Below are 13,719 nucleotides of genomic sequence, written 5' to 3'. Positions count from 1 at the left end.
TCATGCTTGAGGATTTTGTCATATAACTGAGATTATCTCTGCTAATATCCTGGTGCATATGAATGAATACCCAAATTTCTACTCCTTTCAGAGGATTGTTATACAATAGCTGCAGAAATTTAATTCTACAGAATTTCTGTTGTTTCAATTGAGGAAAGGGAATATTGCGTTCTGTTGGTAGAAAGGGAAGGGAAAGTAACAAACATTTAATCACCTTCCTGATGCTTATCAGCAGAATTCTTACATGGCCTAGGTATTCTGGAGTAAAGGGCTGTGGGAAGGGCACTCAGTGTGACCATGGAAGAGGAAGCAGATTGCTTTAGAGCTTCATGTACAACCCAGGATAATGCTGGGGGACAGGATGTAGGAGACTGCATATGAGAAGGTAGGTAGAAAGCTTTCCTGACCTAGAGTGAATGTGAAGGCTGTTACAAAAGCTTAGGTGGTGTTGTCCAGAGAATGTGGTGGTTATAAACTGAATTCAGAAGTTTCCCATTTATTCATATACTGACTTCCACATCAACTGGGCCTCCAAAATAGTTTAGAGAGCTTTTAGAGTAATCACTTCAGAGTTTAATAACAGAGAAAGAAAGTGGATAGTGTAGCAAGGTAGGGAAAGATCATTTTCTTTGAGAGTTGAAAAGCACTACAGAGGAGATGACAAAGCAAATGTTTACAGACTGATTTTCCAGTGCTGTCAAGTTCTAGCTATGTAACTTCACACAAGCTCCTTAAACTCTGAGTCTCAGTACCCTCATGTGGGAAATGGGAGTAATAGCACCTATTGAACAGAACTGTTGTGAGAATTAAATGGTGACTTGTGAAAAACACAGGACCTAATATCTATATAGTAATCTCAGTAAATGTTGATTATTATGGCTTTACCTCTGCTGCCACTGCCCTGCTTCAAGGCTTAAAATTCTCTCAGCTGAACTCCTTCTAACTCAAGTGCTTCTCCAAGGTTAGTGTGCATAGCATGGCCTAGAGAACTTGATGCCATGATGATTCTGATTCTATGTGTCTTGGGCAGCCCTAGAATTTGCCCTATTCTGTGAAGCTTCTAGTTCAGTATTGATTACTCCCTTGCCCCTTGCCCTGAATGAGTGGATTTATATAGGTGCTAGTCTTTCCCACAAGCCTGTGTGCAGCCAGAGTGTGGTGGGGACAGGGGTTTAATTGCTGAGATTTCAAAACTTGCAGGAACACAGAGAGTTCTATGGACTTAAGTGGAATAAGGCTAGGACTAATCATTTAATGGATTGCTGGTCTGTTTTAGAGACTGCAGAAATTTTTGCTGGACCATCTAGAAACTTGAAGTATTCTGCCAGAATGTTCAGGGATGTAAGAGATCTGTTGTTTCTTTAGTATTCCTTATTGTCTTAGGCTAAGAAAACATGCCATACAAATTCCCCAAAGAGGGAAATCAGTAAGAAATACATTTTAAAATCGGACTTTGTTTCTTTACAGATCTGGGTTTGCTTCTGGTTTTTTTTGTTTTTTTTTTTTTTGTTTGTTTGTTTGTTTGTTTGTTTGTTTTTTCCTGTATCTATCTTTTAGTAACAGATTAGCTGGGTGAGAGGAGGTATTCAGTAAACTTTGGCTGACCATTTGCATTTTTCCAGATAGAACTCAGTGTTCCCTCATTCATTTATTCATCCACCAAACATTTATTCAACATAGGTTTTCTGCCAGGCACACTTTAAGGTGCTGGGAAATACAGTAAGTGACAAAACTGCCCTGACTCTGTTCTCAGAAGGGGCCACAGAACATGCAACTGTGCTCAGAATGCACCTCAGCTTTGGTCTAGGAAAGAGTGGACATTTTACCTATGCAGGTGTGTGTTTGTGTGTGTGTGTGTGTGTGTGTGTGTGTGTGTGCGCACGTGTGTGTGCGTGCGCTTCTGTGGAAATGAACTCATTTTCTTCGTAGCTTGGATTCCCTTACAACCTTGTCCAGGCCAGGATTTATGCTTGTGCAGTGAGAGCTTACTGAAAGAACTAAGGTTAGAGAAAAGCACGGTCAATCAGTAGGGATACCTCAAAAAAACCAGGATGCCTGACTCTGTTTCTGGATCTCTTTTGGAGCATGATTTTGCCACTTGCTTTTTTTTGGCATATTCAGTGTGGTGTATGGCATGCATATTACATAATCCAGTGTGGATTAATTTGCATTCTTGATTTTATCCATTGGAAAGCTATGTTCCCTTAAGACAGATGAATAACTGATAAAGTATTGTCTTATGAGTTGTAATTTTTGAAGGAAGTTTTGATTGAAAATAAATTGGAAATTTCTACTGACTTGGTTGATGTATTTATGTCATACACATTTAACATCATTACTATCTCCTTGAGAATTATAAATATTTCATTCTTTCTCACTGATTAAATGCCTTTAATAAGCCTTATATGAGAAGAGAAGATGACTTCACTCAAGTTAATGAAATATGTCATAAAGCATTTTCCCCTATAAACTTAAATTCCTGGAACCATATTGAGATTTGAAAGACCATTTTTCTTTGCTTGAGCAATTGTGTATAAAGAATGTGTATATGTCTCTCCCTCTATAAAGACAGAATTGATCCCTGATAATGCACAGCAATTTTTATAACCACAAATATATGATGTGATTATCTTCCACAATGGCATTTTAAATAGTTTGAGGTTTTTACTTTAAAATAAACAAATATTGTAACCAGAGTAATATCCAAAGATGTATTAGTCTCTGCATTCTGCTTTTCTTCTGACCTTCTCTGGTTTTCTTTAAAATTCCTTGTAAACACTTTAAATAATGTTTACATGAGCCAAACACTTCCTAGCCATTACTGCACTGTGAGGCCACAGAGTTTTCCTTCTCTCTGTCAGTCTGGCTAAGCTGACTGACAGACTGGGTGGGAGAGGACAGACTGATCTGCAGAGCACATTTCTGGGTACTGCTTAAATAAGAACATTCTGACAAATTGCTGATTAGGCCTGCCAGGAACTGCCTGGGATTTAGGCAACTCCACAGAGAGGGCAGTTTTTCCTGGGTTCTAGAGCACTTACTAGTTAACTTCAACCTCTTCAGATGTGGAAGAGCGAGGATATCTTCTCTCTTGGTTTTTCTTTATGAAAGATAGAATATTGTTCATGATTGTACTTGGCATCATTAGAAATTAGTGCTGGCATTTTTAACTTAATTCTGCTCAGTTAGGCCTAGAAACTTCAATCCTTGCATTGCTCTTTCTCTGGGACTTTTAGTACCCCTGCCCTTTGCCTGCTTAAGATTCATTCCAGCCCCTTGACTTCCGTATTTTTTCTCAGGGAGTTTTCCCCCATCCCTGCCCCCAACTTCTTGACTTAGTCAATCTTTACCTCACAGTTCTATACTTCAGGTACTGTGGCTAATTCTTAGTGTCTCTTGTCCTCTTTGATGCTCAGAAACACTTGGAGTAAGGACTAATCTGAGCATCCCCCCCGCCCCATTCCTGTATGTGGGCTGTTACATGCTGTTGGGGACAATGTCACTTCTGTGCAGATTAGTACCACTACAGGGTTATTTTCTTCTGCCACATGTTGCACATTACAAAAACATACATTAAGTGCCATAATACCCTGACTCTACGCTCAGACCTGGGACAGCACTTATTTATGACATGTTAGACTTACCTGGCAGGCCCACTGCATGGAGATTGGTTTCCACACAGTTCTCTCATTATTGCCTGAACAGGTGATGTGAAGAAACCTCTCTGCATTGCCATATTTTTGCCATTGCCACCCCCTCTGAGAAGACTGCATTCTTCTCATAGTCTTTTAGATTTATACTGCTATTAACAATCTCTAATTAAAGCCATAATTTATTGGGTGGCCTCCATGAGTCAGTCATAATGCTAGCCACTTTATATACATTAACTTAATTCTCCTAAAAACCTTGACACATAGGTATTATAACTCTCATTTTAAAGTTGAGATAATTGAGACTGCACCCAGCCAGGACAAGCTTCACTTTGATTCTAATAATTCAGGATTACAACCTTAGTGTCATTTAGTCTTGAAATCTTTGTTCCAGGAGATAGATCACATGAAATGTATGCCAGATAGAACCCCTGCAACATGTTTCAGAAACATTTTAGCAAAAGGAGCCCAGATTTTGATTAGCAAGTGGCTTGTCTCTAGAAAAGGTTGGTATTGATGTGGAGCTTGAGCTGAAAGTCTGAAATTTGGGTCCTGGAAGTTTTGAGACTGAGAGAGATAGACAGAGGATTCTTTTGACTGGACCTTATCCCAGTTAGACATTGATAAACCTGTTATCATAGGAGTTACACTGGAAAGTGTGTATCTAAGTGATTCACAACTACAGAAAACCAATGATGAATTAAATCCATCTATTCAGTGTGTTTTCTTGTAAACTAAAATAAATATCTATAATAGATGTACACACACATCTATCATGCATTTTTCCAGAAAATTAAAAATGGGTAAGAACAACACCCTTCCCTCCACCTCTCAGAAGAAATGTTTGCAAGTGTGACCCTCTTGACCTTTATAGTATACTTCAGTAATAAAATTAGATGGGATTTTAGATTATTTGCCACTGATTTTGCAAAAACATGCTTATGCAAACTGCTATTTCCAACCAATTAATTATTATTTTGCGTAGGAGGGCTGACTATTCTTGGCCTGAGAGATTTTAATTAGCCTTACTCTTTTTCAGTCTTTCCATGTTCTTTCACTGACATAAGTTTCTGAATCTGTTGTTTTAGAATGAATTACTGAGTGGAAAAAGGGCAAAGTTCATTAGCAGTTAGGTGTTTCAGCTGACCTTGTCCAGTAGGTAAGGAAAGTGGTCAGGTATTCATCTGTGTGTTTTGAGTGTCTGCTCTGTGTGAGGCTGAGTGTTGTTGGAGGTATCAAAGATATGCAAAGCATGGCTCCTGTCTTTACAGAACTGTAAACAAATTTTGTTGCCCCAAAACACAGAAAGGGCTATATTAAACACACACATAGACACTCTCTCTCTCTCTCTCTCTCTCTCTCTCTCTCCATTTTCTATCTCTCCATGGTAAAACTTCAAAATTTTAATGCCTCTTTTATTATAAATCAAATTTCAGTTCATGCATGGATCTTCTGTACTATATGTACGTGTTTCACCATTATTCATTAGCCTAAATACTGTAGCTTTGTAGCAAGCTTTAATGTCTAGTAGGCACACCCTTTATATTGCTGTTGTTCTTCAAAGTTATTGTAGCTATTTTGGTCCTTTACTTTCCACAGAAATTTTGTAATTAACTTGTGAAGTTACACAGAAAAACAAAGCAAAACAAAACAAAAAACTTACTGGTTAGATCTGAATTATGTAAATTCGTAGATTAGCTGGGAAGATCTGATAAATTGATGATATTGAGCCATCTTTTTCACAGACTTGGCATTGTCACTACATTTATTTAGGTCTTCTTTTATGTGATACAATAAAGCCTTATTCTTTCTAGTGTAGTATTTCTGGGCATTTTTGTTAAATCAGCCACTAAGCACTGTATAGTTTCCTTCCTATATGAAGAAAACTATAAATGTTATCTAAGAACATGAAAGACAGGTTTGAATAATTGTAGAGTGAGAGAACTTTTCTTGATGGAAATATATACCATAATGATTATAATATAATTTTAATAAATTATAATTAGATTATTGAAGTTTTTGGAATTAAAAATTAATTTTTATAGTAAATCATTTTGAAATATTCTCTAATTTTATTTGGGGTTTCTTCTTTGATCCATAAATTATTTAGAAGTATGGCATTTAATTCCCAAATATTTGAGGGGTTTCCAGATATTTGTTTGTTTATTATTGATTACTAATTTAATCCTGTTGTGGTCAGAGAACAAAATCTATGTGATTTTAATGCTTTAAATTTATTGAAACTGGTTTATGGTCCAGTAGATGTTGAATCTCATTGGCTGTTTCATATACAGTGGCAGATAATGTACATTCCACAGTTGCCTGGATGTGGTGTTCCGTAAACATAAATGGGACCAGGTTTGCTGGCAATGTTAAGTCTTCGATATCCTTACTTATTTTATCTTTACTTATTCTATTGATTATTAAGGTGAGTGTTTTAATTATCAACTCTTAATTACATATTTATTTATTTCTTCTTTCATTTCTGTCTGTTTTTAGTTCACTTTAGCTTTGTGATTAGATTTAAAGTTATTTAGCATTGTTAGGTTTTCTTGATTGACTTCCTTTACCATTTTGAGATGTCCCTCCTTTTCCCTAGTGCTATTCCTTATCCTAGTGTCTACTTTGTGTAATATTAATATAGTCACCCAAATCTTTTATCATTATGTCTTTGTGATATATATATTTGTATCCCTCTTTTAACCTGTGTCCTTATAATTTAATTGAGTTTCTTATGGACAAATATAGTTTAGTCTTGCTTTTTAAAAATGTAATCAACATTCCTAAACCATTTGTGTGTTTAGTTCATTGATAATTTATGATTATGAATATGTTTTGATTTAAGTCTGCCATCTTATTATATGTTTTCTGTTTGTCCTGTTTGATTGCTGTTTCCATTGTTTTCTTTTTTCTGCTTTATTTTGGATTAAATGAATTTTTAATTAGTATTTTATTTTATATCTTTTTTGATTTATAATCTATATCTGTGCCTTTTATTTGTTGCTCTAGGGAGTTTGTCATATAAATCTTCAATTTATTACAGTCTGCCATGAATTAATATTGTGCCTCTTCATGTATAATGTAAGAAGCTTATAACAGTATATTTCTATTTTCCACCCTCTTGTCCTTTGTGTTATTATTGTCACAAGTTTTACTTCAGCATATATTATAAACTCTAGAGTATTTTGCTTTTACATCAATTATATTTTAAATAAATTAAAGAAGGGAAACATTATTTTATATTTATGAACATAATATATTCTTGCCAGTGCTTTTCATTCCTTTGTGTAGATCTGAGATTCCACCTGGCATCATTTTCCTTCAACCTGAAGTACTTCCTTTAACATTTGTTAAGGCTGATATGCTTGCAGTGACTTCTTTCAGATTTTGTTCACCTGAAAATATCTTTATCTTTAGTTTTCTGAAAGGGTGTATTGTTGCTGGATGTAGAATTCTAGGTTGATTTTCCAACCCCACTTTAAGCACTTTAAAGATGTTCTATTGTTCTTTGGTTTGAGTTGTTCTGATGGGAAGCCAGACAGAAAACATGATTTTCCCCCCTGTATTAAATGCATCTTTTATTTCTGTATGCTTTTAAGATTTCTCTTTAAAATTGGTTTTTGGCAATTTGTTTTAGTTTTTCTTTGTGTTTATTTCATTGAGTTCACCAATATTCTTGAATATGTGAGTTTATATTTTTCATTCAGTAAGGTAAAAATATTAGTAATTTTTTTTCCAAAAATTTTTTTTTGCCTCGCTCTTCTGGGAATCTAGTTACTTATATTTTAGATTGCCCGATACCATCCCACACTGAGAGAGACTCTGCTTATTTTCCTCTACTCTGGCTGGATAGCACTCAAATGTCTTTCACCTGTACATGAGCTGTGGTTGTTATTTAGTTCTGTATTCATAGCATTTATTCTCTCCCTGATAGTTGATCTTTGACTGGTCTTGTAGAATGTCACTTTGCATAGGCACAGCTTAGCAATCAGGTAAGGATTCAAGATGACATGTATGCAGATTTTTGAAACTCTTTTTCCCTCAGAACTCCCTTCTTTTTGGTACTCTGCTCCACAACTTGTAACCATCTTGGCCTTCTGAACTCTTATGTCTGTCTCCTAAAACTTAATGAGACCACGATATTCTGCTTGAGCTCTTTCTCCCTAAGTCATGGTCTGGAAGTGTCCTCAGGTAGAAAACTGTGATTATTGCAGGGCTTTTCTCATTTTTGCTCTTATCTCAAAGATCACGGGCATGCTTTTCCTCCTTCCAGTGTCTTAGAACAGGCATTTCCTATAATTTATCCAGTTTCCTAGTTGTTCATGACACTATTCAAAGTACGGGGATTACAGGCGTGAACCACCACACCCGGTCAATTTACTAATTTTCTTTACTAATTTGTTTACTAATTTTTGTTTATTTTTATTCCTAATAGGTATTTAAGACTAAATGCTTTGGTACTGCTTTAGCTGCATTTTACTTTAATATGTTTTTAATATGTAGTATACTTGCAATAGTTTAGCTCTGAATATTTTCTACTTTTCAGAGGTATTTAGGAAGTTTTGTTATTTTGAATGTTCAAATCAGTGAGGGTTTGTATTGTCTTTTTATTCTTGATTTCTAATTTAATTGCATTTGGACCAGAAAATACGACCTATATGATAGTATCCTTTGTTGTTTCTTGATCTTTTTTTATGGCTTAGAATGGCTTAGCTGTTTTTTGTGCTCTTAAATTTCACTATGATGTTTCTAGGTATGGTTTTATTTTAATTTATCTATATTGAGTCACATTTTCCATTCTGGAAAATTTAAAATGATCTCCTTACTGCCCATCTCCCCTTGCCATTATGTCCATCTGGAACCCCTCTTAGATGTATATCGTACCTTCCCATATAGTCCTTCATGTCTCATAACCTCTTGTTTCATATTTTCCATCCTATTTTCTCTTAGAGTATGGTAAGTTTCCTCATAGCTCTATCTCATTTACTAATTTCCTCATCTGGTGTTTCTAATACATTGTTCAACCCATCCTTTAAAAATTAATTTCATTGGATATATCTATTTATATAATTTCAGATTCATCTTTTTCCACATTTATTTGAAGTTCCTGGGGGTTTCATACTGCTGGGGTATGATGGATTTTTGGGGGACTGATAGATTATTTCCTTATATATTTTCTGAATTTGAATGGGGGGCTCATCTTCAACAGTGCCTTATCTGTAGAAAATCTGTGGAATCTGTCTTTATAGAGTATCTCTCCAGAAAGGGTTTATCTTTGCTTTTTCTGGAAGCCCAAGGTTGATTCACTATGGTGGTATCTTTTCTCCTTCACCTAGAGAACATGCTGAGACAGGCAAGCTTACTGTTTTCTTTTTTTGTTGGTGGGAGGATTTTTTTTTTTTTTTCAATGTAATGTTAGCCTTTGAGGGTCCTGGCTACATGTAGGGAGACGTTGTGAGTTTTAGTTCCACTTCCCTGTTTGGGTTATTTTTTATTCAGTATATTGTTTTTCAGTGTAATGTTAGCCTCTGGAAGTTCTGGCTGTACATAGGGAGAGGTGGTGACTTTTAGTTTCACTTCCCTGTTCGGGTTGTTTTTTTATCTAAGAGAGCATTAATGCCAAGCACAGTTTCATGTTTTGTGCTCAGTACCTTTCCAGTGTTTGACTCCCTGAGCTTTCCCTTACTTAGAGAACATTTAAAGGATGTTTACTATATTTTATATCACTTTTTTGTGACACATATGTATTGTGATGCCATTGACATCTACCTTGAGGCTTTGGCCTTGAGGTGATGTATGAGTCTAATTGTACAACTCAAAGCAGAGGACTTTGGTGATTTCAGAGCCATTGTTTTATATGCCAAGGATTTCCATGAACATCAACAATAATGCAGATTTTCCCTTTTGTGGCATGGGCATGAAGCTTTCAAACTGCATCTGTCTTCATTTCCTTAAATTTTCTCAAAGTTAGTGAAAGTTAAATAAATTTAAAGGTATACAATTAAACCTACAAATAATTGTTTCTTCGGATGAAGTGGTGTAACCACAGAATGTTTTTGTAACTTTTACAAATATATTCTTCATTTATAATGTTATTGTCAAAAATATTCATTGGTGATTACACAACAAAGCAAGTCTTCAACATCTACATAACATACAAAAGTGTTATTGATGCTTAATGAAATTCTGTCTTTAAAAGAAGTACGCATTCCTTGAGGGAAAAGTGTTAGGCAATTGAGAATTTTGATTAGTCTTATTGCTTTACCGTGATTCACCATAGATTGATTTCTTAGTAACATGTTGCTTCACTTTGATTTCAGGAGTCTTCCTTATACCACTGAGTAATGAATAAAGATGAGCGAGAAAAAGAGAAGAGGTATGCATTCATAACTGACTGACATTTCTCTCAAAGCCCTCTCCCTTGTCCTCTATTCCCATTTCACGTCTAGCAAAATCCTACTTCCTCAGGGAAGCATAACTCACTCAGAGAAATATGAACAGACACTTTTCAAAAGAAGACATTTATGAGGCCAACAAACATATGAAAAAATGCTCATCATCACTGGCCGTTAAAGAAATGCAAATCAAAACCACATTGAGATATCATCTCATGCCAGTTAGGATGGCGATCATTAAAAAATCAGGAGACAAACACTGCATGTTCTCACTCATAGGTGGGTGTTGAACAATGAGAACATGTGGACACAGGGAGGGGAGCATCACACACTGGGGTCTGTGGTGGGGAACTAGGGGAGAGACAGTGGGGGCTGGGGAGTTGGGGAGGGATAACATGGGGATAAATGTCAGATATAGGTGAGGGGAGGAAGGCAGCAAACCACATTGCCATGTATGTGCCTATGCAACAATTTTGCATGCTCTTCACATGTACCCCAAAACCTAAATGCAATAAAATATATTTTTAAAAAAATCAGGAGACAAACAGATGCTGGAGAGAATGTGGAGAAATAGGAACACTTTTATACTGTTGCTGGGAGTGTAAATTATTTCAACCATTGTGGAAGACAGTGTGGCAATTCTTCAAGGACCTAGAAATAGGAATTCCATTTGACCCAGCAATCCCATTACTGGGTATATACCAAAAGGATTATAAATCATTCTATTACAAAGACACATGCACACATATGTCCATTGTGGCACTGTTTACAATAGCAAAGAGCTGAGACAAACCCAAATGCCCATCAATGATAGACTGGATGAAGAAATGTATCTGTGGCAGATATACTCCATGGAATACTATGCAGCCATAAAAAAGGATGAATTCATGTCCTTTGTAGGGACATGGATGAATCTGGAAATCATCATTCTTAGCAAACTGATACAAGAACAGAAAATCAAACACCACATGTTCTTACTCATAGGCGAGTGTTGAACAATAAGAACACATGGACACAGAGAGAGGAGCATCACATACTGGGGTCTGTTGTGGGGGTAGGGGAGGGACAGCATGGGTGGGGAGGTTGGGGAGGGATAACATGGGGAGAAATGCCAGATATAGGTGACGGGGGAATGGAGGCAGCAAACCACATTGCCATGTATGTACCTATGCAACAATCCTGCATGATCTGCATATGTACCCCAGAACCTAAAGTACAAAAGGAAATGTGGTTTCTCCAGTGGTTTTCTTCATAACCCTCAGCCCAACTCTATAATACTTAGCACATTACCTATTTACCTAACAGCCCTCTTCCTCAAACTATGTCCTCCATGCCTTGCCCAGTGGCTACCTAGAGTTTACTCTAAATAAAAGGTTATCAAATAACTGACAAGTATGCAATCCCTGATATGTTTTGAGCCTTGGCTTGCTTACAGCTTAAATTCATTTATGCTTGAGAAGATAAATTAACTTATTTTTTCATACCGAGCTTCTAAAATAAATTTAAGTACACTGATCAGAAGGCTTTTGTCAAAAGTTTTCAGTATGATCTGTGGTTTTTAAAAGTTAAAAAAAAAAAACTCAATTAGCATTTTACGGTTCAGTCTTCTGAAAAGCAGCATTGGCTTTTACGAGCCTTTTGAGTAATTATAGATCACTTAGAAAGAATTTTATTGTATCAGAAGCACTCTTGTTAAAACAGGTAATAATATGTGGTAGAACAAAGACCCAGCATTAAATTCAAATTAATTTGGACTTACTTTATGTAACTCTTAGGCCACTGTGTCAGTTACTGTGCTGGGTTTTGTTCTGGAAGAGATGAAGAGACAGATATGGTCCCTACCCTCAAGGACACCACAGCAAAGGGAGACGAAGTTGGCTTTCATTTCCTTATTTTCATAATGATTGTTGTTGCTGCTCTATGGGTAATCAAGGGACTGGATTTTTGCTCAAATATTGACACTAACTTCTCCCTTTCTCTCTTCTCACCTTCTATTGTTCCATCATCTGAATTCCCTGCCTGACCCTTGCAATTAGTAAGCCTGACGGGTTTTCTTTTTCCCAATTAGGGATAAAACTGATGAATCCCAAAAGTCAAAGAAGTTCCAATTGGATGCTGTCTTGACAAGACTGCGCACAATGCTGCAAACTCATGGCTATCCTGTAAAAGGAGGCAAATACAAAACATCACAGGGCACTACTACCCTTTTACAGAAGGAAAAAGGTTTGATTTGTTCAGCCTGTGCCATCCTTATAGATTTTCAATTAGCCACACTGAAAATTAGCTGTGAGTGGGACAATTTGGTCTCTCACTTTACTTCAGTCATTTTCTGGGAGGAATTAATGATTAGAGGAACTCTTGAAGTATCTTCTAATACACAGATAGTTTGTTTCTTTCCATTCACAAGTTTGTATATGGTTGAGACTTAAAATGTGATTGAGATTTATGCAAAAGTGGACTAAGGAAATGAAAATTAATAGAAGTATATGTGGGAAATATCGCAAATTTCTGTATCTTAAGCACTTAAAGGCATGTGGTAAATGTTGCTGAGGGAAACATGGCCCCGAGGTTGTAAAATATTACCTGTGATATTTTAAGGTTTAACTTAGAAGGTTTAACTCAACACATCTGAGTGGGTCATGCCCATAAATATGTAAATATGCTGTAATAATCTCTTACCTTAAATTTTTTGACCCCATGATACCTCAGGGTATTACCCTATTTCTGTGCCCTCCTTCACAGAAAAACATACTGAAATGATTTTATAGGCCCTGTCTCCACTGGCTCACATCCCATTCTTTCTTCAACCCACTTCACTGAGGCTTTAGCTCCTACCATTCTAATACAACTACTTTTGTCAGGAATACCAGTAATCTTCACATTGCTGAATTATTTTGTCCTTTAACTGTACTCATCTTTCTTTTTCTTTATTTACCCCTTCATTTTAATCAAGTGATTAGAAAATACATGAACAAGTAATACGTGGGGCAGCTAAGTGTGGTGAAAAGAGAGTTGGTTTGGATGAGAGTTGAGAATTCTGGCCTCATTTTGAGTGAATTGGGTAATTTTCCACACTCCTAGACTTTTCAAAAACATTGGACATGTGACCACTCCCTCCTTTTTGAAACACTTTTCTCTCAGCTTCCGGGACAGCACAATCACCAGGTTTCTTCTCTGGTTCGCTGGAGTATTGGTACACTTTCATGCTGTTGATAAAGACATACCCGAGCCTGGGCAATTTACAAAAAAAAAAAAAGGTTTAATTGAACTTACAGTTCCACATGGCTGGGGAAGCCTCACAATCATGATGGAAAGTGAGAGACACGTCTTACATCACAACAGGCAAAAGAGAGAATGAGAGCCAAGTGAAATGGGTTTCCCCTTATCAAACAATCAACTCTCATGAGATTTTTTACTACCATGATAACAGTATGGGAGAAACTGCCCCCATGACTCAATTATCTCTTACCAGGCCCTTCCCTCAAACATGTGAGAATTATGGGAATACAATTTAAGATGAGATTTGGATGGGGACACAGAGCCAAACCATATGAATTGGCCACTCCTTCTCTGTGTATTTTTACTTCTTCCTCTCCTTTCAACTTCTAAACATGGGTGTTCCCATAGCTCAGTCCTTGGACTTTTTCCTCTTTTATATTTACACACTACTCATT

The 13,719-nt window shown here is 36.5% G+C and overlaps 1 protein-coding gene across 1 annotated transcript in view; it reads left to right on the top strand.

Moving 5' to 3' along the window:
- Window positions 1–297: 297 nt before the first annotated feature.
- The window catches only part of PASD1 (PAS domain containing repressor 1), a 76,712-nt gene continuing 63,290 nt past the window's right edge, over window positions 298–13,719 (top strand). Inside the window, exons 1-2 of the mRNA XM_003943426.2 lie at window positions 298–363; window positions 10,005–10,026. Of these exons, the coding sequence (XP_003943475.2) occupies window positions 298–363; window positions 10,005–10,026 (88 nt within the window). The remainder of the gene's footprint in view (window positions 364–10,004; window positions 10,027–13,719) is intronic.

This window comes from Saimiri boliviensis, chromosome X (genome assembly GCF_048565385.1).
Source record: "Saimiri boliviensis isolate mSaiBol1 chromosome X, mSaiBol1.pri, whole genome shotgun sequence".
Classification (NCBI taxonomy): domain Eukaryota; kingdom Metazoa; phylum Chordata; class Mammalia; order Primates; family Cebidae; genus Saimiri; species Saimiri boliviensis.
The sequence above is the reverse complement of the archived record's forward strand: the minus strand, read 5'-3'. Positions and strand labels throughout refer to the sequence as shown.